Source organism: Cololabis saira, chromosome 16, assembly GCF_033807715.1.
Source record: "Cololabis saira isolate AMF1-May2022 chromosome 16, fColSai1.1, whole genome shotgun sequence".
In the NCBI taxonomy this organism is placed as follows: Eukaryota; Metazoa; Chordata; class Actinopteri; order Beloniformes; family Belonidae; genus Cololabis; species Cololabis saira.
Window position 1 is genome coordinate 37,206,938 of NC_084602.1, and position 27,406 is coordinate 37,234,343.

The 27,406-nt window shown below is 43.5% G+C and overlaps 1 protein-coding gene across 2 annotated transcripts in view; it reads right to left on the reverse strand.

Moving 5' to 3' along the window:
* Window positions 1–27,406, reverse strand: part of trim9 (tripartite motif containing 9) — a 94,875-nt gene that overhangs the window by 24,111 nt on the left and 43,358 nt on the right. For both annotated transcript variants that reach the window (XM_061743787.1, XM_061743786.1), the window contains exons 3-6: window positions 27,149–27,271; window positions 6,766–6,876; window positions 6,251–6,404; window positions 4,524–4,669 (exon numbers count right to left, since the gene is read on the reverse strand). In XM_061743787.1, coding sequence (XP_061599771.1) covers window positions 4,524–4,669; window positions 6,251–6,404; window positions 6,766–6,876; window positions 27,149–27,271 — 534 coding nt within the window. The remainder of the gene's footprint in view (window positions 1–4,523; window positions 4,670–6,250; window positions 6,405–6,765; window positions 6,877–27,148; window positions 27,272–27,406) is intronic.

Below are 27,406 nucleotides of genomic sequence, written 5' to 3' on the forward strand. Positions count from 1 at the left end.
TCTATGCAGGATTCTGAGTGGGCGGGGCTATGGTAATGAGGCTCTGTGCTGATTGGCTGCCTGAATGAAGCGATACACCGCTACGGAAAAATGGCAGAAGCTCCGGCCAGCGGAGTTAGTTGTGGGCGTGGTTTCACACATCGCTCCTGTCGTGACGTAACTTTGGGAGCAGAATCTTATTGGCTCGTAGATCCACATCAGACTGGACGGCTCATCCGGGCGGCTGTACAGACACTGCAGAATTTAGTTGCTTTCCTCCTTCTCTGAGTTGGCAGGCTGAGGGGAGACCACTTTATATATGTTAAAGCAAGAAAAAAACCTGTTTTCCATAATAGGTCTCCTTTAAACAATCTTAAAGGTCCAAGAATCTTTTCTTTTAGATCAACTATAAATTCAACCTGTTAATCTCCAGGGGATTTTGGAAGTGAATTTCGCCTAAAAACAGGCCTATCCTAATTAAATCAACAATATCTCCACAATTATAAGGACAATATGCATAATCCTGGTCTCCATGTATAGCTAAGACCTCCCAGCATACATTTCCAGTGTCAGAAAAATGTCCAATGTTCACATGCCTGAGGGAATTGTGATAAACCAAAGAAAGAAAATGACATTTTTATCCTTGTCTAATTTGTTTTTAGTTTGCACAGTGGAAAACACCATGATAGCAATGCATCCATGCATAAATATACCACTGCCTTCTTGCCACTCCTGGATTACGGTGATGTTGTTTATGCGAATGCCTCTGCTCACTCCCCACATCTACTGGATGCTGCATAGCACGGATTTCTGAGATTCATAACTGGTTGTAAACCCCTCACATCATCACTGCACATCGTACTCTCTCACTGATACCGTTTTTCCACCAAACCGGTTCCAGAGCTGGTTCTGGTTCACGACTCGTTCAACTAGGAACCAGCTGAGAACCAGTTTGTTTTTCCACAGCTCGGTGCTAAGAGGAGCCACATCATTACATCTCTGCAAATGTCAGTTACATTGCTGCGTTTGGGTGAAACAAGTAAAAATGTCATTAACTTCCTCAACAATTTAAGATATATCTGCTTAGAATCAATTTTATTATCTAAATTGGTTCCTTTTTTTTGTAAACATGTAATACTATCTAAAGTATCTTCAGTCTGAATAAGTAAATAAGTCCAAAAAATGTTGTGATTAGATAAATACACTGAATCCAGGTGGATATTTTCAGCTGGGCTGGTTTTGTCTCAGAATCAGACCTTTGTCTCCTCGCTAACATCTCTCTTTATCTTTCCCTCTTTGTGCTGAGTGTAGCGTTTCAAGCTCGGAGGTTGGTTGTATTTGGATGAAGTTACACGGATATCCCCAGCCATTGTCCCCCGGAGCCGGGGCCCTGGCATCCAGTTCCCCGGGGGAGAATCGCTGGCATGGATTACCCTGAGGGACGGGAGGGAAGACGCTGTGATCCGAACCTCCTGCAGGATCGCTGCACCGACAGCTGACGCCGGTCCGGGCCCTCGGGGGCCCGTCACTCAAGACCCCGCTGTCACATGACCCTTCCTTTGAGACCAAGGGTCCGGCCGTCACAACACCCTCCTCTCACATTCCCCAACGAGTCTACGTCTGAAACAGGTCTAGTGTTGTTTCCGTCAGCCTGTTTCTATTCTAGTTTGAGTCTAGTCTTTGGGTCAAACCACTAGCGGAGCAGGCGGGGGGGCAGGAGGGGTGGCCGCCCCGGGCCCACTGCTCCGTGGGGGCCCACGCCCAAGAGGAAAAAAAGAAAAAAGTGTTCTGAATAAAAGAAGGAAGCTTGGACTATATAACAATTGCGTTCATAAGGATAAAGTTACTGTGGCAGGGTGGAGGAGCTGCAGCCACTCAGGCTGATGGGACACAGGTGTGACCCGTCAACCTCTCCACCCTGCCAGCCTTATAAGGGAGACTGAAGCTGAATCTGAGGATCTGCTGATCGTGAGGTGCTGCTGGTGTGAGGTGCTTGTGCACTGTGTCCTGGGCGTGTGGCGTTGTTACTAAAAAGGGTTCTGCACTAAGCTCCGTGTCCTCTCCATCCTGTCGGTCGGGCCCCGTGGCACTCGCCGTGCTACAGTTACTTTCAGTAGAAATGAAAGAAATAGTCCCTTCTCCCCTTGTGTGTCCAGAGAAGATCCCCGCGTTTCTCTCTGTAACTTTGTTTTTAATGGACGTTAACTAGAGCTCTGCGTTAACGGCATCAGCCTCTAACTCTGCAGCTGATTCTGGATCTGATTCCTGCTGTAGCGACTGGGATTGAGGACTAACGTCACCAGCAGAACTAAACCAGAGAAACTACTGAAAACATGGACATTAAACCAGAGGAAACTACTGAAAACATGGACATTAAACCAGAGAAACTACTGAAAACATGGACATTAAACCAGAGAAACTACTGAAAACATGGACATTAAACCAGAGAAACTACTGAAAACATGGACATTAAACCAGAGAAACTACTGAAAACATGGACATTAAACCAGAGAAACTACTGAAAACATGGACATTAAAGCAGAGAAACTACTGAAAACATGGACATTAAACCAGAGAAACTACTGAAAACATGGACATTAAACCAGAGAAACTACTGAAAACATGGACATTCAGGATCTTTGGTAGAACATTTAGTCTCGTTTTGGTCAACGAAAATGAAGACACATTTTAGCAGAGCTTTTATTTTGTAATCTACATTTTAGTCTTGTTTTTATTCGTCGACGATTTTGTATTATATAATTATCGTTATCGTCACATGACCAGCATTTTTGTTGCATCTCGTCTCCTTTTCCTCAGGTGATGAAGGTTTGTTGACGACAGCAACTTTGGATGGATGGTTGGATGAATGGATGAATGGATGGTGATTGAAGGAAGGAAGGAAGGAAGGAAGGAAGGAAGGAAGGAAGGAAGGAAGGAAGGAAGGAAGGAAAGATGATTGGATGGATGGATGGATGGATGGATGGATGGATGGATGGATGGATGGATGGATGGATGGATGGATGGATGGATGGATGGTGATTTTAGTCAGAATTGTCCAGGACCATTTTAGTCTAGTTTTTATTCGTCTACAATATTGCATTCTATATTTAATTATCGTTATCGTCACATGACCAGCATTTTCGTTGCGTCTCGTTTTCCTCGGGTGATAAAGGTTCGTTGACGACGATATTTAGTCATAATTTTCGTTGATGAAAGCTGCTTTAAACCGGTCCTCTGAGGGTGAGGTGTCAGTATCACTCCTCTGTTTTCAGGGAGAAGCACTAGCGGAGCAGGCGGGGGGTCAGGGGGGGCGGCCGCCCCGGGCCCACTGCTCCGTGGGGGCCCACGCCCAAGAGGAAAAAAAAGTGTTCTGAATGAAATAAGGAAAGTTGGACTATTTAACAATTGCGTTCATGAGGATAAAGTTGTTTAAAAAATAAAAATGAAAGAAATAGTCCCTTCTCCCCTTGTGTGTCTGCCTGTCATGAACGGGTACGTGCGCGCATGTCTGTTTACTTTTAAGAATGATTTATGGTTCTGCGTTACACCAACGCAGAGCCTAAGCCGTAGGGTACGGCGTAGGGTGGGTGTCGCCGCGTAGCCTACGCAATGTGTTGTGGTTCTCTGCTCACCGCTGGATGAAACCATCATTGGTAAACTGTCATAATATTTATTATTTCTGATAACATTGTCATGACGCTGGATATATGGCCTTTCCTATATTGTTTGTTGCTGTTTGACCGCCGTGTCGCTCATTGTGTTAAATACATGTCGTCGCACATTGTAAACTGTTGTCGTGTAGGTTGAACACGTGTCTGAATTGTGCTACTCGGCGAATCCGACATCTATGGAAGCCCATTTCCGTCAGTAAAAGAAAAAAAAATAAGGTGAAAACTTAGCCTTAAAAATAAAAATATCCCCACGGTAAGTCATGAGATAAAAAGTCGAAATTATGAGATAAAAAGTCATAATTATGAGATAAAAAGTCGAAATTATGAGATAGAAAGTCATAATTATGAGATAAAAATTGAAATTATGAGTTTTTATGTCATAATTATGATTTACTGTGGGGATATTTTTATTTTTAAGGCTAAGATTTCATCTATTTTTTTCTTTTACTGGCAGAAATGGGCTTCCATAGACATCACTGGATGTCATTTGATTTTTATCTCCAGTTTGATACTTATATCTTAAAGTCTGCGTTAGGCTTTTAATTAGGTTTGACATAATGACTGGTAAATCCATGGTGCTGAAACCTCATGTGAAGGTTCTGACCGTGTTCCTCCTGCTGTGGTTGTGTGTCAGAGGGGCTGATCTGTGGCATTTTTAGCGATTATGTTTTAACGGGGATGTTTAGGCCACAAGGGCCCATCTAGAATGCTTCACCCCCCTTAGGCTGGGACCCGTGCTCCACCCCAGGGGAGAAGGTAATGTTTTCACCCACTACCTGCCCGGAGATCCCCTGAGCGGAGATCACCTGCGGAGGAGAAGGTAATGTTTTCACCCACTACCTGCCCGGGGATCACCTGCGGAGGGAAACGTACCCGGAAGGGCCCTCCGTTGCCGTCGTCCAGCTCCAGAATATATCCCTCCACGGCGATGGTGGAGAGCGGCGGCTGTTTCCATGACAACGTGGCGCTGTTGTTCTGAGTGCAGCATTCCTCCAGCTGGAGCATCGGAGCGGCTGGGACTGGAAGGGACGGGGGAAACAGGACAAATTACAGATTACAGCATACTGAGACACCAGAAGACGCTGCCAATAGGCCCGTGTTGAACAAAATCAATTTTCTGATTATAAATCAATTCTCATATTATTCCTAAAAATCAATTCGTATGTCTAAAGATCAATTTTTTTTTTCATTATTACCTTTTCACCTGGTGAACTTTAATCCCAGTAATCACATCATTTACAGTAATTCACACGTGCGCTGTTGAGCTGTTGTAATTTCTTTATTTTTTTGTACTTTAAATGGATATTAAAGGAATATTTGAGTTAGTTATTTCTTAGTTATTTATTTAATACATAAATGTATTATTTTGTTTATGCCCAAAAATTGAATGTTTTGTTGGACATGAGAATAACTACTGCCATGTTTTTTCCTTTAAATATGTTTAAAAGTATGAAAACATTCAAGTTTTCAGTAATAATTGCTTTATATACTGCCTTGGGGTTAAATTAAAAAAAAATGCTAAACCGAAAAACACAGAAAATTGAAAAAATTTAAACGGAATGTTTTAAAAAATAAAACTGATTTCATCCGTCTCTGTTTCCTCCCTGGATCTGTTTGATAATTCTGACCCACGATGTTTCTGAAAGCAGTTCTATCAGCATTCTGGGAGCTGATTGGTCCTTACAGCATCATTAGCTGCCAATACTTGCTGTTGAATCTCAATATAATACTAGTATTAATATGTTGCAGAACTACAGTCATATAATTCATGCAACAGCTCAAAAAACTGTTTTAATAACACTAACCCAAATCAATATCGAATCGAATCAAATCAAATCCTGATAATCGATTCTGAATCTTAAGAATCGGGAATCGAATCGATTCTTGACATTTGAATCGATCCCCAGCCCTCGCTGCCAAACAAGTTACGACTATATTGATCGAAATCGAGATTTATCATCATCGGTCGCGGCCCCCGTCACAAACACACCGGACCTCCTGGTTTTATACGGTGGCCGAGACCGCCATTGCTGAAAATTAAAGAAACGCTGCAAATAAAAAGAAAGGCCTCTGCAAATAAAATAAACACTTTGCAAATAAAATAAAGGCTGCAAATAAAAACAAACGCTGCTGCAAATAAAAACAAACGCTGCTGCAAATAAAAGAAACGCTGCAAATATAAAGAAACGCCGCTGCAAATGAAAAAGCCACAACAGAAGTGAATTACCGGGGACTATTTTTGCTGATGCACCGGTGTTTTTTACGTGAGAGGAGAAGAAGAAGACGAAGAGGATGTAAGTGAAAAGGAAGAAATAAGAAGAGCGAAGAATAAGAAGAACATCGAACGAGAAAATAAGTGAAAAGGTTAGTGTTCAACATCGCTACGTGTAATTTTTAATGTGCAACACCGGTGCATCGGCAAAAATAGTCCCCGGTAATTCACTTTGGTTGTGCCTTTTTTATTTGCGTCGTTTTTTATTTTATTTGCAGCGGGGTTTATTTTATTTGCAGCGTTTCTTTTATTTGCATCAGCGATTGTTTCTGTTTGCAGCGTTACTTTTATTTTCAGCAATGGTGGGTCTCGGCCACCGTAGTTTTACCTTTCATCTGTACGAAGTCCAGCTGGTGGATGGTCTGCAGGAGCGGCCCGCTGTCCAGGGTCAGGTCGAAGTCACTGGTCATCCTGGGGGTGAGCGTGCCCTTCCCCCACTGGCTCTCCGTCATGTGCACCCGCCGGATCAGAGCGTCCGATATCTGGGGGGAGGACGGGACGGATTAACCCTGACGGGGAGAACATGGGATCGTCTGCAAACATTTGAGTTCCGGTGAGTCGTTAACGTCCCTCAGATTCAGGGTTTAGACTAAATGAAGGACTTGAACATCCGTCCCTGGAAACTTCAAAGAAAATGATCGTGATCTGTCCATCCATCCATCCATGCACTCATCCATCCATCCATCCATCCATCCATCCATCCATCCATCCATCCATCCATCCATCCATCCATCATCCATCCATCCATCCATCCATCCTCCCATCCATCCATCCATCCTCCCATCCATCCATCCATCCATCCATCCATCCATCCATCCCTCCCTCCCTCCACCTGTACTTCACCTGCAGGAACCCGCTGGGGTCGTTCTCCTTGATCACCTCCAGGCAGTACTCCATCAGCCCGGTGGTCTGGCGCAGCTTCACCGTACAGTGGGAGATCTGGTCCCGGACCACCTGGACAGAGAGAGAGAGGGAAGCGAGGGATGATGGAGGAGTGCTGAGAGAATAACAGCGGGGCGCTCGTCGAACAGGAGGTAATCAAACAAATAACAGTCGGTGCCCTTTTCCGTTAATCCCACCGGAGGGGAACATGAATGACGCTGCTACTGGATGAGATGGCGCTGAATCAGGTGTCCTGCAGGAATACAGATAATGAGATTAAAGGAGCATCATCCGAGTGATTGATGGAGGGATTTCTTTCTCTTTCTCTGGACATGGATTCAGGGAGGAACTGGGATTTAGGGAGGAACTCGGGTTCAGGGAGGAACAGGGATTAAGGGAGGAACCTGTCACGGGGTGGTTGGATGAGGACCCAGATGCAGGAGAGCGAGAGGCAGAAGTTCCAAAAAACTGGGTTTATTCCACAAAAGCAAAAGAACAAAAAACACTGCAGCGCAGGATCAAACCAAGAACTGGGATCATGAATAACAAAACAGTACGGAACCACAAGGAGCAAAGGAAAGACAAGACCAGATATACACAAGGGGGTAACGAGACACAGGTGTGAACAATCAGGACAGATGGACCACAGGCGGGGCAAAACAGAAACACAAACTGGGGGAAATGTCAACCACTGACAGAACCCAGATATGGATTTAAAGAGGAACAAAGATTCAGGGAGGAACAAGGATACAGGGAGGAACACGGATTCAGGGAGGAACAAGGATTCAGGGAGGAACAAGATTCGGGGAGGAACAGATATTCAGGGAGGGACACGGATTCAAGGAGGAACGTGGATTCAGGGAGGAACAGGGATTCAGGGAGGAACAGGATTTCAGGGAGGAACACAGATTCAGGGAGGAACACAGATTCAGGGAGGAACACAGATTCAGGGAGGAACAGGGATTCAGGGAGGAACACGGATTCAGGGAGGAACACAGATTCAGGGAGGAACACAGATTCAGGGAGGAACACAGATTCAGGGAGGAACACAGATTCAGGGAGGAACAGAGATTCAGGGAGGAACACAGATTCAGGGAGGAACACAGATTCAGGGAGGAACACAGATTCAGGGAGGAACAGGGATTCAGGGAGGAACAGGGATTCATGGAGGAACACGGATTCAGGGAGGAACTTGGATTCAGGGAGGAACACGGATTCAGGGAGGAACTCGGATTCAGGGAGGAACACGGATTCAGGGAGGAACACGGATTCAGGGAGGAACAGGATTCAGGGAGGAACACAGATTCAGGGAGGAACTCGGATTCAGGGAGGAACTCGGATTCAGGGAGGAACAGGGATTCAGGGAGGAACACGGATTCAGGGAGGAACACAGATTCAGGGAGGAACACCGATTCAGGGAGGAACAGGATTTCAGGGAGGAACATGGATTCAAGGAGGAACAGGAATTCAGGGAGGAACACAGATTCAGGGAGGAACACCGATTCAGGGAGGAACACAGATTCAGGGAGGAACACGGATTCAGGGAGGAACACCGATTCAGGGAGGAACACAGATTCAGGGAGGAACACAGATTCAGGGAGGAACACCGATTCAGGGAGGAACACAGATTCAGGGAGGAACACAGATTCAGGGAGGAACACGGATTCAGGGAGGAACAGATTCAGGGTGGAACACGGATTCAGGGAGGAACACAGATTCAGGGAGGAACAGGGATTCAAGGAGGAACAGATATTCAGGGAGGAACACGTATTCAAGGAGGAACACAGATTCAGGGAGGAACACCGATTCAGGGAGGAACACCGATTCAGGGAGGAACACAGATTCAGGGAGGAACACGTATTCAAGGAGGAACACAGATTCAGGGAGGAACACGTATTCAAGGAGGAACACAGATTCAGGGAGGAACACCGATTCAGGGAGGAACAGGAATTCAGGGAGGAACATGGATTGGGGAGGAACTCGGATTCAGGGAGGAACAGGGATTCATGGAGGAACACAGATTCAGGGAGGAACAGAGATTCAGGGAGGAACACGGATTCAGGGAGGAACACGGATTCAGGGAGGAACAAAATTAAGGGAGGAACACGGATTCAGGGAGGAACAGGGATTCAGGGAGGAACACAGATTCAGGGAGGAACAAAATTCAGGGAGGAACACGGATTCAGGGAGGAACACGGATTCAGGGAGGAACACGGATTCAGGGAGGAACACGGATTCAGGGAGGAACACAGATTCAGGGAGGAACAGGGATTCAGGGAGGAACAGAGATTCAGGGAGGAACACAGATTCAGGGAGGAACACAGATTCAGGGATTCAGGGAGGAACACAGATTCAGGGAGGAACACAGATTCAGGGAGGAACACGGATTCAGGGAGCAACACGGATTCAGGGAGGAACACAGATTCAGGGAGGAACAGATATTCAGGGAGGAACAGATATTCAGGGAGGAACACAGATTCAGGGAGGAACACAGATTCAGGGATTCAGGGAGGAACAGGGATTCAGGGAGGAACAGATATTCAGGGAGGAACACAGATTCAGGGAGGAACACAGATTCAGGGATTCAGGGAGGAACAGGGATTCAGGGAGGAACAGGGATTCAGGGAGGAACACAGATTCAGGGAGGAACACAGATTCAGGGATTCAGGGAGGAACACAGATTCAGGGATTCAGGGAGGAACATGGATTCAGGGAGGAACAGTGATTCAGGGAGGAACAGTGGATTCAGGGAGGAACACGGATTCAGGGAGGAACACGGATCAAGGAAGGAACATGAGCGGTGTTGAACATTGGCAGAAGATCCTGTTCCTGAAGTAAAATGACGTTATGTTTTCACACGGACGCCGTGAAAACTCATATCACATCACAGGCCAGTGCGTCATCTCACCCCGAGGAACAGCACCATCAGGCCCTTAAGACGCTCACAAACGGGTGGCCATTAAACCCGTTTGAGGTCTCATGAATCAGCGTCGGCTGATAACCGTCTCGACAGGCGGGAACACTTTCGTGTCAACAGCAGAAAAATCCATCTGCAGCAGGTGAAATACGGGACGGGAATACTGATGAACACAAGCTGGGAGATCCCCTCTCTCCCGTTCTGATGACACCGCCGATGTCCTCGGTCTCTTCGCAGCAGTGTGAAATAAATGGAGGCGCTGGACCGAGGGTTGCTAGGCAACAGAAAGTCTGAGGGGCTCCGAGGCTGAACGGAGAGGAAAATCCTTCCTGCAGCCGCATGGAGACTGACGGGGAGCAGGAGGACGACTCGCCACCACAAACTAATCAACGGCTGACGGGAGTTTGCATGCCATCAACCGTCGCCGTGGAGACCAACTGTAAGGTTTCACAGCGGGAAGGGGAAAGGTCAGGATTTTCCTCCTGGTAAAAACAACGACTGATGGAAACGCTCGGCTGACAGCTGAGATTTCCTTCCTGCTTGATGCAACACGCCTGCAAGTAGATGATGATGATGGTGATGACAGAGAGACGGGAAGATCCTGCTTCTTAAGCATAAATCACAGCAGGGCTCCAGATCAAACTGTTGCATGATGGGTTTGTGGTTTCAAACACGTGTCGAGCATCTAAATCTGCTCCGGTGGAAACTCTGACAAAGATCTGTGGTAGAAAACAGCAGATCTCACTTTAGTTAATGTTGAGGACAACAGCGACCCCGATACCCGTCATAGGCGAACTTAACGTAAAGCTTCTGTCTCGCTTTGGTTTGTTCGGGTATCTGGGAACCAAAACCCAGATTCAGTGATCCAAAACCCAAGATCTGAGAACCAAAATCCAGAATGTGAGAACCAAATCTCAGAATCTGGGAACCAAAACCCAGAGGCTGAGCTGATTTATGGTTCCGTGTTAAATCGACGCGTAGCCTATGGCGTACGGCGCGCGCCGCTGCGTAACCTGCGTGTAACGCGGAACCATAAATCAGCCTTTATTCTGAAGAGATCTTTGCAACAACGGGCAAGTGATGGATTATATACATTCACTGAGTGAATATTATGAAAGTAAAATATATATTTCTCGCTAGAAATGTAATCAAAACACATTTTTGTGCAGAAACTAACTCAAAATATTGATTTTATTCACAAAAATTAGAAATGTCTTTTTTGTTTGATTCAGTCTCCAAATGATGACGTAAAGCATTCTGGGAAATTTTTCTGGCCCTTTTCGGGCCCTCCGATGAGTCAGCATCTGAAATCCCTCGCTCTGAAGGGCTAGATTCATACACACTAGCCCTCGTTATGTCCACTACCCCTACATGCAAAGAGGAATTGGGACACCACTACCCTCACGGGAACGTGCAAAATTTAGGGGTCGGACTGAAAAGTAGGACTAGGGGGGGATTGGGACTGGGCCTTATGTCTCAGGTCCGTTCAGACGAGAGCGGTGCAGCCTATTGTCTGAAGTTCAGACAATGTTTTGGCCGTGACCTCCGTCAGCGAGAGGACGTTATTTAACCGAGCTCAGATTATCCTCCAGGTCGGCGTTACCGAACCACGGAAACATCCTTGTCTGCAGTGACCTGGCGGCGCTCCAGGAGGAATCTCTCAGAGCTGTCGCCGCTCTGTCTGTGCTCCGCATGCAGAATATCTGCAGCATTAGGTGCAACACGCCGAGACAAGAGTGACCACACCGGTAAAGGAAAGCTCACTACTTCCACTGTCTTTCTCTTTTATTTTCTGAGCTTCATCTGGAGTCTTCCTCTCCTTTTTCTTACAGAACGGCTTCCCTCAGCAGCTCCGTCGTCTCTCCTGAAATCTGCTTTAAACATCCCACAATAGAGGAAATGCACTCACGAAACTCGGCATGGAGATGACAGATGTGAGAAATCAAACCAAAATTATAGCAGGGCAGAGTCTTGTGCACACATGGACCAGAGTTTCTGCACGGGGCGGACAGACGTCATCATGTGATCTCTCTGGTTGTCACGGAGATGAAACAGCAGCAGCTCAGCAAATGTACATATGGAGATGAAACGTGCAGCTACATGTCCTTGTTGGTGTTGTGGACGCTTTGACATTTGTACGGTCGGAGCATCACTTTCACGTCCCATAATTCACTTTTAAAGCCCGGCTATGTTCAAATTCCACTTCAGCTGCAAAGCACTCACTAATATCCACCTACGGTTTCTGACAGGTGTCTTTATTATCCAGTCAATGCAACGATAAATGTAGCACGGACCAAAACCCAGAATTTGAGAACCAAAACCCAGAATCTAAGGGTACTTTCACACCTGTCCCGTTTGCAGCAGTTGTTCCGGAACAGGAAGCGTTTCCCCCTAAAGATTGGATCGTTTGGTATATGTGAACACAGCAATCGCGCTCGGAAACGGCACAAAACAAGCGAGCCGAGATCCCAGGAGAGGTTAAGGTTAGGTTCTCGGTAGGGCTGCAACGATTCGTCGACGTTGTCGACAAAAATCGATAATCAAAATTGTCGCCAGACGTGTTTTTCCATGCCTGACAAAGTATTAAATTAAGTCAGATATTTGGAGAAACTGCGTTTAGTGTCTGTGGAGCATCTTGGAAGAGAGACGCACGGGACCGCAGTCTGTCAGCAACATTCTCTCCCCCCACAGCAATGTAATGGCCAAGCGATTCATTTGTTAAATTAATTTGTTTCATTCTAAACTTTGTTTATTTTATGTTATTTATTAGTGTTATTTGAGCCACTCACAGCTACTCTCGTTATAACCTCAATCATAATTGATGCAGCGCGAAAAGCGAAAAAAGGCTTGTGCGTTGATGAAAATTGAAGGATTTGCATCTAATTTTCAGTCAGGTGCTTATGAACTGTCAATTATCCATCAAACTCCACAATGATCATTTTAACATTAAATCAGATAGATTTGTCTGGACATTTCTCTTGCGGGACGGGAGAAAACACTAAATCAATGCATCTCTATTATTGCGCGCCGTGCGGGCATAAATTCTCAGAGTTTTGCGGGAGGGATGGGAGTGTAACACACGTTGGAGGCGGTAATGGTCAGAAATTCAGCGGGAACAGGATGAAAAAAACATTCCCGCTATAGCAGGATGAAGGAAAAAGTCCCGCTATAGCAGGGCTCTAGTGCCATCTTTCTTGTGCTGTTTATCATCATTTGCCACATAATTAAAGCAACCTCATACTAAATTTAATTTTTTTTTACTAATTATCCGATTAGTCCACTAATCGTTTCAATAGTCGGTGACTAGTCGACTATTAAAATAGTCGTTAGTTGCAGCCCTAGTTCTCGGCCCGATTCCATTCCAGACCTGGAGCGGTGCGTTTTTTTTATTTGCAGTGAGAACATAATCCACACAGCAACCGATACAACTCCATTCATGTGTATGTGCTGCCGCGGCGCAAGGAGAGGAGTCGGTGCAGCCTCCACCACCTTCTCTCCTATTGGACGTGCTGAGATGTCGTCCCACGGTGAAATAAAAAAATGTTCAATTCGGGCAGGGTTTGCGCCGCGCAAACCCGGCGGCAAGCGCCCTCTCGCCTGCAGGGCGGTCTGCTCTTGCACCGGCAGCACATACATGAACGGGAAAGCCGGCGGCGGTCTGCGCCCTCTCTGTGAAAGGGGTTTGTTGTTTTTCCCGGGGTACGGAAGAGGAAACTCCTTCCGCGTTCATTTCTGACCAATCAGAGAGCAGTTGGTTCGCCAATGGCATTTGTTAACAGCTATAGACGTTTGCCTTGTGAACACAAACCCCACAAACGAAAAACGAAACAACTGTATCGATTTAGCGCCTGAATCGGAACAAAACAAACAGGTCTGAAAGCAGCCTAAGAACCAAGAAATCAAAATCTCTTTGCCATCACACGGATCATGTTGCTCGGTGTGATATTGTGGGATGTTTACTTGATGAAACCCAAACTGCAGAGCAGCAGGATGCAGAAAAAAGATTAACGGTGGGAACCTTAACAGTGTTTTGTCTACTCTGTTTCATCCTCATTCTGCATCAAGACTTTTCTCTCCATCATTTATAATGGTCAAACCGACTTCCTCAGTTGTGCTTTTTTTGTTTTTACGGTTCTGAAACGGGTCAAATCAGTCGCCTGTCAATCTGCAGTGAGGAGGCGGGACAGGCTCACGTCCAAGGTCGTTTATGTCTGACACTGACAATTATCATGCATGACAACAAAGTGACAGGCGGAGCGGTGAGAGGGTGAGAGGGTGAGAGGGTGAGAGGGTGGGGGGGTTAGGGGGTGAGGGGGTGAGAGGGTGAGGGGGTGGAGGGCTTATTAACAACAGATCAGCGGACTGAGCTCCCCAAGCCAATGTAATCCGGGAGTAAAAACCCCAAATCCAGACTCCATGAAAGGAAGACATGGAGGGTGAAGTGGAGACACGGAGGAGGAGGTTTAAACCTCTTCTGCTCCTGATTATGATGGTTTGAATTAGGCCCGAGCACTTATGACATAAAAAACGGCAGGTAAGAGGGAAGAAACCTGGATCAGGACCTGGATCCTCCAGCCGAAGGCCGGCCAGGTTACTGTGAAGGAGCGTCTATGCATCCTGGATCCTGAAACAGTTCACACCTGCAAATGCTGCATGTGATGTCATCAGCGTTGCTACTAACATAAATCAGTGGATTCACGTGCGGTTTTCCCCTCAAAGATTTATTCTGATTAATCTGTAACAATAAATGTCCAGTTTTTTCAGGATTTATTAAGTATTAGTTTTGGTTCCGTGTCATGTTTGTCCTGCTGAACGTGGAGCTGGTTCTGCAGCTCTCCACCTGTTATTTCTGGGCCACTGCGACAGTCTCGGCCTCGGTACGTGGGGGGGGGGCAGTTGGGGCCGCGGCGCGGCGTTTGCTACAGCTCAACCTTTCGCCAGCGCTCGTCGAGGATTTACAGCAGAGAGAAAGAAACGTGGAGGGACTTTGAACGGGAAACACACAGTACGTGCACATGCAGCGATTCAAGGTGGTTGGAGATCTGATCAGATAATGACATGCAGAAGATTGGATCACTTGTCTGATTACACATGCTGTTCTGAGATCAGACTGAATCAGATTGAATAAACCACTGTAACCAGAGCATGGCTGACTCCGTGACGCTAGGTGGCGCTGTACCCGAGGTAACCATGGTAACCATTTCAACAAAGAGCCACTTCCGGTTGACCTCTGCTTAACAACGAGGAAAGGAAAAAGTGCATTCTAAGGGCCAATCCCAATTCTCCTTCACTCGCCCTTCTTTTCTCCACTCGCACTTCTTTTCTTCCCTAACCCCTAAAAAAGAAGGGGGAGATTTTAGGGCACTTGAGATCTAGGGCACTTGGCCCAGGTGCCTGTCCCATTTCTCCTACTCCCCCTCGTTTTCATCCCTAACCTGATCAGGAAGCAGAGAGCCAAAAACTGTTTTAATTTCAGCTGTAGCGCTGTTAATATTGCACTTTATTAAGTTTTAATATTTTTTCAGGTATAAAGGTAACCTTAAGATCTGCAACCGGGGCTCAGTTTATCCAAATAAAGCCTGTTAAGAAATTTGACCCGATGTTTTCGGAGATGAGAAGAGCCGCCGCCCCCGGGGAGCAGCCTCAGCTCACAGCCCGAGAAGAGACGTGTCCGCCGGGTCAAGCTGCTGCGTCAGCCCCGGGAGAGAAACTCTCTCTGGGACGCTGCTCTGTTGAGAATCACGCCGGCTGAAATAAATCATTTAGGAAGATGTTGGTTTAATAGATGAAATCTAACAGTTGTAGCTACGCCTGTTAAGAAATTTGCTCCGAAATTTAGAGATTTCTGTCTGCCGGCTCCGGAGTTTATGCCGCGTTCCATTTACCTCGGAAATCGGAAGTGGGAACTGGGAATGGCAGCCATCTTGGAATGGTAACTCGGGGGTGGTGAAGACTCCCACTTTCCCAGTGGGAAACCCCACTTTGAGGGGCGTTCCAGTTGAAAATTCCGACTGGGGACTGGGAAATCCCCACTTCCGAGGATAAATGGAACGCGGCATTAGGTCCGCGTTAAATAGACGCAGCCTACGGCGTAGGGTATGGCGTATTTTGTTTTTTTTATGCCACAGTTTGCAGATTGATTGTTGATGCGTGGGCTAACGTGTCTGCTGGGATTATTTTGCGAGCTTTTGCAAAAGCGTGCATTTCCGAGGCACCGCACGGCACGGAACGTGACTCTGACAGCGAGGAATTCGGACTGGCACAGCTGATTTAGCGGAGCTCTTTAATACAGAAACAGAGGATGAGACTTAATGGGTTTGATTAATGTAAAAACTGAAATAAAGTAGCCTACAATCAAACAAAGTTTTGCTCCCGCTGTATTTTTAAATACGCACACTCCTGTGCTTGTGTGTGTGTGTTCTTGTGTGTGTGTGTGCCGTTTCGGTCGGTGCGCCGTGTGTGTTTTAAATACAGAAATATGACACATAAGACTGAGGCTATTGCCTTTTCACACGGCGCCCGTATGGTCGCGAAAATACAGTATTTATATATGAAATGTCAGAATAGGAAATATTTTGACGACACCCCTGAAGCAGTCACACGACACCCCAGGGAGCTACTACTGAGCAGCGTTGCGTCGTCTCAAAAAAAAAAAAAAAAAAGCGTTGCGTCGTCTCCTTTCACTTCCGGGTGAATCCCCACCCGGGGGAAATTCTCGAGCATGCGCAGACTGTAATATCCATGTCTCCGTACACATGGCATTAACAAGGCGGTTGCGACTGGCTTATCTAGGTGCTGCAAGCGGGTTGATGAATCCAGTCTGATCAGATTACTTGACTGATTTAAGGTGTTCACATGCAGTTTAAAAGTCAGTACGATGTGTGCAAATGATCTCCAACCAGTTTGAATCGCTGCATGTGCACGTACTGACAGAGACATAGACTACGTTTACATGCAGTCAAAATTCAGATTATTGCTAATATTCCGGTTACTGAAACATTCTCAATATTCCGTTTACATGCGTGAGCAAATTGGGATTTTGAATATCTGGATCAAACCAGTGACGCGCGGAGAACATCATGACGCAATTACCGTCATTTTTGCTTCTTCTTCCTGTATCCAAATTCAAAACAAATGCTGCTTCGCACAACTTTTCTCTCACCTTCTTGTAAATCTTCTATCCCGGTACTTTCTACCGTCTACAAATGCAGAAATGTTCATATCCTTCATTACATTTATGAAGTGATTAGTCTCCTCCTGGTCTTGTGTTTCTCCGTGTTTATAAGAACTTCCTGGACTCAAAAGACCAGGATTCCTTGTGAACAGAGCATGTGCAGAAAACAAATTCATGTTCCGTTTGATGGGGATATTCCGTTTGGTGTTTACATGACCCAATATTCAGGTTTTAAAGGAGTAACCCAGGGCTCATATTCAGGTTTTTAATAACCAGAATATGAGCAAATTCAGGTTATTCAAAGGGGTTATTGGTGTTTACATGGCCGTGCAAAACCGGGTTATTGCTAATATTCGGGTTTTAAAAGGGTTATTGATGCACGGAAACTAGGGGTGGGTGCAATTCATCGATGTGTCGATGCATCGCGATGCGTCACGTGACGATTTGGAATAGATTAATTAAAAAAAAAAAAAAGTTATCTTATCCAGATTCCAGACTGAATAAGCTGCTGAATCATTTCATTTTCAAGAATGCACATTTCTTATTGTTCACTTGAAATATGGCAAATATGTTTACACTAAGTACATATCTTGTTTACTTGAATTAATGAACTCATTAAATCCAGGGCTTGACCGTTTTCAGTGTTTTCCACCAATAGAGGGCGCTCTCATGCAAGTGCAGCTTTCCCTGGTCAAAGTTAAGTAAGTCAAAGAGCAAATGTTTACATAGTCATAAAATATATTATTTTGTGTCTTTGAAAAATACATGTCAAAGGTTCAAAAAACCTTGTTATTTACTTAATGAGTGTTGTTAGAGGAACTGAGTTAATTGATTGGCTATTTATTTACAAATTTAGCCACAGATGAAGACAAAATCAATCTTGTATGGAAAAAAGCATTAAAAATCACAATAATCCAAGAATCGTGGCACCAATAATCGAATCGAATCGACAATCGTTAGAATCGAAGAATCGAAGAATCGAAGAATCGAAGCTCCAATAATCGAAATCGAATCGAATCGTGAGGTACCCTTGTTTGCACACCCCTAATGTATACGCAGTCATATTTATCCCATAAAAGTATTGGAAGGGAAGTCCGGATGAACGGATGAACAACTTGACATGCGGCAGACTGATGGTCGGGGGAAGTGACAAGTGGCGTTTCCACGGAGACCGACTGACAGAAGGAGCTGCCGCTGGTCAATACTAATACTGAGACCTGTGTGGAGTTAGAGGAAACAGCAGAGGTTTGAAACAGACCTTTCCCCCTGGTTTTAATTCTGTTACTCATTTGAAGGCCTGGAGACACAAAACAATATATTTATTTATAAATTAGAGCCAGAACAGTTTTCCATCCGTCCAGAAGGAGGTTGGTCTGGCAGCTCTGATTGATTTCTGTTTTCCTGAGTCTTCTGGAAAGTTACAAATCACGCTGACCACCGATGATGAGGAACTAAACTTACATCTTTAACACCGGGTTTACAAATGAATACTGACTGCATATTGGACGGAAGCAGAATCTGGAGACCAAAACCCAGAATCTGAGAACCAAATCTCAGAATCTGAGAACCAAATCTCAGAATCTGGGAACCAAAATCCAGAATCTGAGAATCAAAATCCAGAATCTGGGAACCAAAATCCAGAATCTGAGAACCAAAACTCAGAATCTGGGAACCAAAACCCAGAATCTGAGAACCAAATCTCAGAATCTGGGAACCAAAATCCAGAATCTGAGAACCAAAATCCAGAATCTGGGAACCAAAATCCAGAATCTGAGAATCAAAATCCAGAATCTGGGAACCAAAATCCAGAATCTGAGAACCAAAACTCAGATTCTGGGAACCAAATCTCGTATTCTGGGAACCAAATTCCAGATTCTGGGAACCAAAACTCATAATCTTGGAACCAAAACTCATACTCTGGGAACCAAAACCCAGAATCTGAGAATCACAACCATGAAATAAGGAAACAATCATTAGTAGCAAAACTAAAAAGAGCGGCTGAACAGCCTTGTTGTCGACATGCCGGTGATTTTACAAAGAAAAAGAAAATTCTCTGAGCTGACGCCGAAATTCAGCGGCAGACTTAATATTTAATGTTGGTCTTCACAAAACTCCCTGAAAGACGGTCTCTCCTCCGTCTGATCCCTCTGCAGCGCTGAAACAGAAATGTTGCTGCTGTGAGAGAATTTTTAATCTGATTTGTGCCTCAGCTCGTCCTGCGTGTCCTCGGCTCGTCTCCCAGCGAAGACGAGGAGTAAAGAAGGTGGACAAGAAACCAGTACGATAAGGAAATAAGAACATGTTCCAGCTTGTAGTCGCTGATTCACCCTGGAGGAAACTTGTTGGTGAGCAGGAGAAGCCTCCAAAGCTTTTAAATAATGCAGCATTTAAATGTAAAAGATCTAAAAGTGCTGGTTCCCAGAATCTGGGAACCAAAATTCCAGAATAGGAGAACCAGAATCGGGGAACCAAATCTCAGAATCTGAGAACTAAAACCCTGAATATTGGAACCAAAACCCAGAATCTGATTCAAGGTGTTTTACATCGACATTAAAAGCAGCAAGCCATAATTGTACAGTAAATAGCAAATAAAATGAAATAAAATAATAAAAAAGGTAAAATAATAATAATAAATGCACAGGATTCTAATTTAAGAGCACGCTTAAATAACAAATAAATGAAATAAAATGATAAGAAAAGAAGTAAAATAATAAAAAGCACAAGTTGTTAAAGTCAGGGCAGTAGAGTCCAGCAGGTAAGTATTTAATTTAGGAGTACGCTTCAGTAAACAGTAATGTTTTTAGGTCTGATTTAAAGGAGTTGACAGTTGTATTTTAAACAAAATTCTAAATAAAATTATGTTTTTTTTTTTTTTACTATTTTTACCATATTTGTGAAAGAATAACAACATGGCAGTTGACATGTCCAGGAGGGGAAGAACTGATGTTTCCAAAACAAATAAAGTTATTGCTAACAGGACATTGAAAATAAAATATTTGTGATTATATGTTAGTTAATAATCATTATTATTATAATCATCATTATTGGGGGCCTCTCTGGGCCCCCCTCAATCATGGGCCCCTAGAATCCGTCTCCTTTACCCCCCTTCATAAACAAGTCATGCTGGTTCAGTCCGTTTAATTTAACGTTTAACCGGCTAAGTGGTGCAGACTGTGTTTACAATGTTCTGATCTTTGCACATTTGTCTGACATTTGAGTATTTATCACTGGTCAGTCACCAAGCTTCACGGTCCGGGTCCAGACTCCAGTTCCCAGAACTGGAGACCACGAAATAAGTGTTGAAATTACTGCAGATATTATAATTAGGACTTTTACGTGGTGGACTTAAAATAAATAAATAAACTCCAGCTGGTTCAGAACAAAGTCTTGTTCTCCAGTGTCCATATAACACCAGTATAAACAGCTGCACTTCTGTCTGAAATTGTTAAAAGTTGAGGAGATAATGAATGCACTTCTGTTTTCAATATGGAAGGTTTTACAAATGCAGCATCATCAAACGCGCTGCAAATACAGAAACGATGCAAAGCACAAAACGATATAAAACAAGAAACCATCTTCAAAAGAAAAACGCTTCATAACCGGTCACTGCAACCGGAAGTCTCCAAACCTGCAGGGGGCGCTGCTGACTGAACCACAGTGTTTACATCCATGGTTTAAACATACAGCGGGAACGGTAATGTGATTTTTATCTGACTATATTTATATACCTTATTTTGTTTTATATCGTTTTGTGCTTTGCATCGTTTCTCTATTTGCAGCGTTTGATGATGCTGCATTTGTCTTTGTATTTTGCAGCACGTTTTTTCATTTGCACCACGTTCCTCTTTTTGTACCTCGTTTTGAGTTTGTGAATTTGAATCGTTTCTGTACTTGAAATTCGGGACCGAATTGCAGCACATTTTGCAGCACACAGCCTGTTCAAGGCAAAGGAGAGATATACTAGAGGAATCATTCTTTTTGGTTTGGAACGCTTCATCTGACATTATTACTAGAAAAATTAAAACGTATACGAATTTTTTTCATAAATCCTGCCTCATGCTCCTTTAAGATAATGATTTACAATACAATACAATACAATACAGAGGTTCTTTTCAATTCAGGAGACTCCGTATAACTTAGAGGTGTCTGCGATTTTACTGTACACAAAAGCTAAAAAAGGTATGAAAAAAATCTCCATTACTGGAGTTAAATTCTGGAATGATGCCAACATAAATTTAAAAACATGTCATTCTCTTTTGGTTTTTAAGAAAATGGTTTGTAAAGCTATTTTTGAAGCTTATAAGTGCAATTGACTATCTGTAAATGTCTCTATGCTTTTCTGTTGTTTCTTTGCTTTTCTATTCTCTTTTTGTTTTTCTGGAGGTCGGTAGCCACAAAAAGAAAGTTGGTACTATAGGATAGGCTTTTATAAGCATTTTGCTGCAGCCTATGCCTTTTCAGTCATTGTTCAACACATTTTTGGTTTTGTGTGAAATGTTAATGCTGTGCACAATGTTTTTTTTTGGTGTTGTGTTTTGTGTTGTCATGACTGAATAAACTTCATTCATTCATTCATTTACATTTGTCATGTTATTTAGTTTTCTTTCTTTATGTCTTGATTTTAACTGTATGTTTTAAATGTATTGTTTTTAATGTGGACCCCAGTAAGACGAGCTGTGTTTAAGGGCATAGCTAATGGGGATCCTTACAAATAAACTAATAAACAAAATAGTTTGCATCAATAGCTTCTCTAAGATGGTGCTGGTATCTTTTCCTCGTTGGCGTTATGTCAACACACACCAGAGTGGTCCAGAACCAGCAGAACATGTTCTGCAGACTTTAGTGGACCTAAAGACGGGGACCTGATGACCGGCTGGGCCTCGCCCTCCTGATTCCTTCCTCCTCTCTCGATAAGGAGGTTCGGTAACTGAATAATGGAGCACTTTCCTTTCCCACACCGGCGCTCTACTCTACATGGTAATCATCCTTTTTGTCGGGGAACTGTTTGGCTCCCGTGTGGCGGTTTTTCATTTCCAGGCGATGAAGCGACGGCTGCGTGGGCGTCGGAGAGCAGCTTTTGTACCGACAGGCCTCCATTAAAACCACTCTCTCCTCCTCTGCCGTCTCTTTACACAAATGCATCGGGTCCTCCTGATGCATGAAAATATGAACCGGACTGATGTGAAGGACTACTGTACTCCTCGCCCCCGCAGCCTCCAGATAGCAAGCTCAGTGTGTCGCCATGGCGACAGCGTTGGGTTTCAACCAGTACTGGAGTTGAGGGGGGATGAGGGGGGGTGGCATCCCCCCTGAAATAAAAATGGTCCAAATCATCCCCCTGTAAAACTGCCATCCCCCCTTTCCATCCCTTATGTCATTTCATCAATGAATGTGGTTTTACTGATATTTCAACATTTAGAGTCATCACCAGAAAAATAACACCAGAAAAATAACTTATTTGACAATTTTCACCTGTTTCAAGTAAATTTTCACTTGAAATAAGTAGAAAAATCTGCCAGTGGGACAAGATTTATCTTCTCATTACAAGCAAAAAAATCTTGTTCCACTGGCAGATTTTTCTACTTATTTCAATTGAAAATCTACTTGAAACAGGTGAAAATTGTCAAATAACAAGTTAGTTTTCTTAGTTTTCTGTTGTTTTTTCCAGTGATGAGTCTTGTTTTAAGTGTAATGAGATTTTTTTTAACTAGAAATAAGACAAATATTCTTGTTAAGATTGTGAGTTTTTGCAGTGATCCATGTTGCTTATCCTGTGAAGGACAGAGTCATATTGATAAGTTCAGAAAAGTGTTTTTATTGTTGTGTTTTGATGTATTTGATGTAAGCCCAGTGGATATTTAAAGCTTACAGAAGGCTGCATTTAACTGCTGCTATGTCATTCCTGCAGTATTTCTGCAGGTGTTTTGGTCACTGCTATTATTTGTAATATATTATATTATTTGTAATCAGCACAAATTATCTGTCCCCATATGATAAAATCCACCATCCCCCCTGATATTTTTTACAACTTGAGTACTGGTTTCAACGCGTCTCTCTCAGCTGCAGGACGACCTTTGTCAATAAAGTAGAAGAGCGTCAGGTCGACGGCTCCGTCACCTGTGATGGAATCAACCCGTGCAAAAACACAAACTCAAGCAGCAGATTATAAGTATTCGACCCGGAGAGGTGAAATGTGCATCTCGTGATTAATGTTGAGATGCAACCGAATCTGCATTCAACACATCCAGATTCTTCTGGGTTGGAAGTAGGAATGGGTGATATTTTACCGTTCACGATTTACCGTCAAAAATATTCATCTCCCGGTAAAAAGGATAAATTCCCTTTGATGACGTTTCTGTGTAAAACCTGATTTATGGTTCTGCGTTAAATCCACGCAGAAGGAAGGAAGGAAGGAAGGAAGGAAGGAAGGAAGGAAGGAAGGAAGGAAGGAAGGAAGGAAGGAAGGAAGGAAGGAAATGAGCCTGAAAGAAAGAAAGAAAGAAAGAAAGAAAGAAAGAAAGAAAGAAAGAAAGAAAGAAAGAAAGAAAGAAAGAAAGAAAGAAAGAAAGAAAGAAAGAAAGAAAGAAAGAAAGAAAGAAAGAAAGAAAGAAAGAAAGAAAGAAAGAAAGAAAGAAAAAACCCGTTGATGACGTTTTTGTGTAACAAACATGTCGGATCTGAGAGCGAGATAGATTTATAGTTAAAAAGATGGAGTTGAATTGGTATTTTTTTTATCATCATTTTTATCGTTATCAGGATAAATGCCAGAAATTGCCAGAAATGCCAGAAAACTAGAATATGGTGTAAAAGTTAATCTATTTCAATAATTCAACTAGAATATGGTGTAAAAGTTAATCTATTTCAATAATAATAACTTAAAAGGTGAAACTAATATATTACCTAGTCTTACTGTACATGCAAAGCAAGATATGTTGAACCTTTATTTGTTATAATTTTGATGATGGAATTGTTTATTGATTTCATAAAATATTCTCTAATTTATTTTTTATTTGGGGTTTTCATAAACTGTGAGCCATAATCAGAGAGCAGCGTCTTGTTGGTGCAGGAAACTGCTGCACGCGGTGACGGACAATGGCTGATTTATGGTTCCGCGTTGCACCAACGCAGAGCTTACGGGGTAGGATACGCGGGACCACGAACGTACGGCACACGTCGCCGCGTAAAATCATGCAGCCACTTCTCGGCGAACACACGTTTTCTGTTTCTATCCACGGGTAGTGGTTCAGTTTGGCGTCTCCTTGTAGTTGGTGGTGGTGGAACGCCAAAATAATTACTTAATGGCGCTTGCTTCTTGGATATTTTGACGAGACGTGTCAGGGTTTGTTCAGTAAAGCTGATCCTTACCTCTCTTCCTGCCCAACCCACTGCCGCAACGAGCATGGAGGGGGAGTAAGGACGCGCTGTGATTGGTCAGTACCAACTTTGAGTGGCAGTTCTGGGGAAAAGCTCTCCCAATAGATTTTTTAATAGTATTCTGGTCTGGCCACAACCAATAATATGAGCCCCAGCTGTTGGTACGCAAAAGCGCTTCGCAGCACAAGATTGACAGCGCACTGTGGATTTTGACGGCGCATGCGCTCTGGCGGCCCACTTATGTGCAGCCCTGGTTATAACTCCAGTCATTATATTTTTCCTCCAAAAAAACACAAATGTCAGGTAATCCAGTGACTGTGATCATTATTAAAATATGAACATGAGTGTGTGGAGATGGACTGGAACCAGGAACAAGTACCGGGCCGGTTCCAGCCGGCTGCTCGTTCAGAACCGGCTCCTTTCAAACGCTCCACACATAAATCAATCACACATGAGGAGGACAGAAGAGCGTGGGCGTCTGTGCACATGTTGACATGCATAGTGCCATTTTCCTCCACCCACATACACGTGTGAAACTTTGATTCTGCACGGCATCCAAGCATGAAATTGGAAGCAGTTCAGCACAAACGCTGCTTCTCTCCCTCCTCCCTCTCAGGCTGAGTCCCAGCTGACGGGGAAACTTGTTGGTGAGCAGGAGAAGCCTCCAAAGCTTTTAAATGTTGCAGCACTTAAATGTAAAAGATCTAAAAGAGCTAGTTCCCAAAATATGAGAACCAAAACCCAGAATCTGAGAACCAGAATCTGAGAACCAAAACCTTGAATCTGGGGACCAAAATCCCAGAATTTGAGAACTAGAATCTGGGAACCAAAACCCAGAATCTATCAAAACTCAAGATCTAAGAACAAAAACTCAGAATCTAAGAACCAAAATTCAAAATCTAAGAAACAAAACTCAGAATCTGGGAACCAAAATCCAGATTCTGAGAACCAAAACCTTTAATCTGGGGACCAAAATCCCAGAATTTGAGAACCAGAATCCGGGAACTAAAACCCAGAATCTATGAATCAAAACCCAGAATCTCTCCCCCTTCCCTCTCGTATCTCAGGGCGACGAAGATGCTTCAAAGAATACACACATCTAAAACTGGACAGAACTGAGGTCAGTTATGATCTTTACGATGGACGATCAGTGCAGTGGAGAACATTCAAGCCGTTTTGCATGTTATTTATCAGATAAAAATGTTATATTCCAACAATAACTGCGTGTCTATCAGTCGTTTTAAGAAGATTTGCTTCAGCGTCAGCCGGTAATCAGATTACCTTAGACACTAGTGAGGCGCCGGTTTCTGTTGTTCTCTCACGATTCAAAATCTAATTTACAGCGAATACTCGTCCATCAATCACAATTTTCAACTTGTTTTTATCAGGCAGTGTGTCAAATGTTAGCCCAGCTCCACAACTGTAACTCATGTGGCATGAAAGAAGCTAAATTCATGTTGAAATCATTCATCCATCCATCATTTCTGCACGTCTTCCTATCCAGCCCTTTCCAGCGGATTCCCAGCTGATTTCCCCTTGAGGTAAACTTGTTGGTGAGCAGGAGAAGCCTCCAAAGCTTTTAAATAATGCAGCAATTAAATGTAAAAGATCTAAAAGTGATAGTTCCCAAAATATGAGAACCAAAACCCAGAATGTGAGAACTAAAACCCAGAATCTGGGGACCAATCTTTGCACATTTGTCTGACATTTGAGTATTTATCACCGGCGAGACACCAAACCTCACGGTCCGGGTCCAGTCTCCAGTTCCCAGAACTGGAGACCACAAAATAAGTGTTGAAATTGCTGCAGATATTATAATTATGGCTTTTACTTAAAATAGTTTGCATCAATAGCTTCTCTAAGATGGGTGCTGGTATCTTTTCCTCACTGGCATTGTGTCAACACAGACCTATCTAGCCTCTCCCAGCCAATTCCAAATAAATGGGCTGCCAGTCCAGGAAAGTTCAGGAAAGACACTTTTTAAGAATGATTACCGTATTTTCTGGACTATAAGCCGCTACTTTTTTCATAGGTTTTCAACCATGCAGCTTATACAAAGGTTATTCTATTCTGTGGATTTTTCTTCCACCGCTCGGGGCGCTCTAACCGGAATTAGAATCAAAACTAAGACAAAATAAATGCAAAGAAGAATACACTACTTCTTCTTTAGCAGATAGAAGTAGAAGCAGATTTCAAACAGATAAATAGATAAATAAATACCGGTTATTTTCTCTTGGTTCTGTCCTGTTTTAATCAGCAAAGTTGCTGCCGTGTTAAAAGACACTGTTAGGAAAGGATCTATTTAGGTACAAACATGTACATCATTTACAGTTTAAAATCCTTCTGTACATGTAGTAAATATCTAATCTAACAACATATATACAGGACTGTCTCAGAAAATTAGAATATTGTGATAAAGTCCTTTATTTTCTGTAATGCAAAAATGTCATACATTCTGGATTCATTACAAATCAACTGAAATATTGCAAGCCTTTTATTATTTTAATATTGCTGATCATGGCTTATAGCTTAAGAAAACTCAAATATCTTATCTCAAAAAATTTGAATATTCTGGGAATCTTAATCTTAAACTGTAAGCCATAATCAGCAATATTAAAATAATAAAAGGCTTGCAATATTTCAGTTGATTTGTAATGAATCCAGAATATATGACATTTTAGTTTTTTTAATTGCATTACAGAAAATAAAGAACTTTATCACAATATTCTAATTTTCTGAGACAGTCCTGTATCTGCGGCTTGCATATCTTTTTTTTTAAATAGAGCGGGTGCGGCTTGTATGCAGGTGCGGCTTATAGTCCAGAAAATACGGTATTTGCCAATGTTCTCCAGGAAGTAAATGCAGTCACGCCTGCTCACCTTCAGCTTGTGCTCGTGCTCCTTGTTCACCTGGGCCAGCAGCTGGGCCTTGCGTCGGTTCAGGGCGTCGATGAGAGCGTCACACTGCGCCACCAAGCACGCCTCAAACTCCACGCCGTTTTCCTGCAGGACCGGAGAATGCACACAGAGGCTGAATAATCAAAATCATAATCACACAACAGACAATAAAACAACCACAGACGGGAAGTATGCAGAACTTCTGATATCTAGATATCAAAGTCCCTCAACCGGCATCGG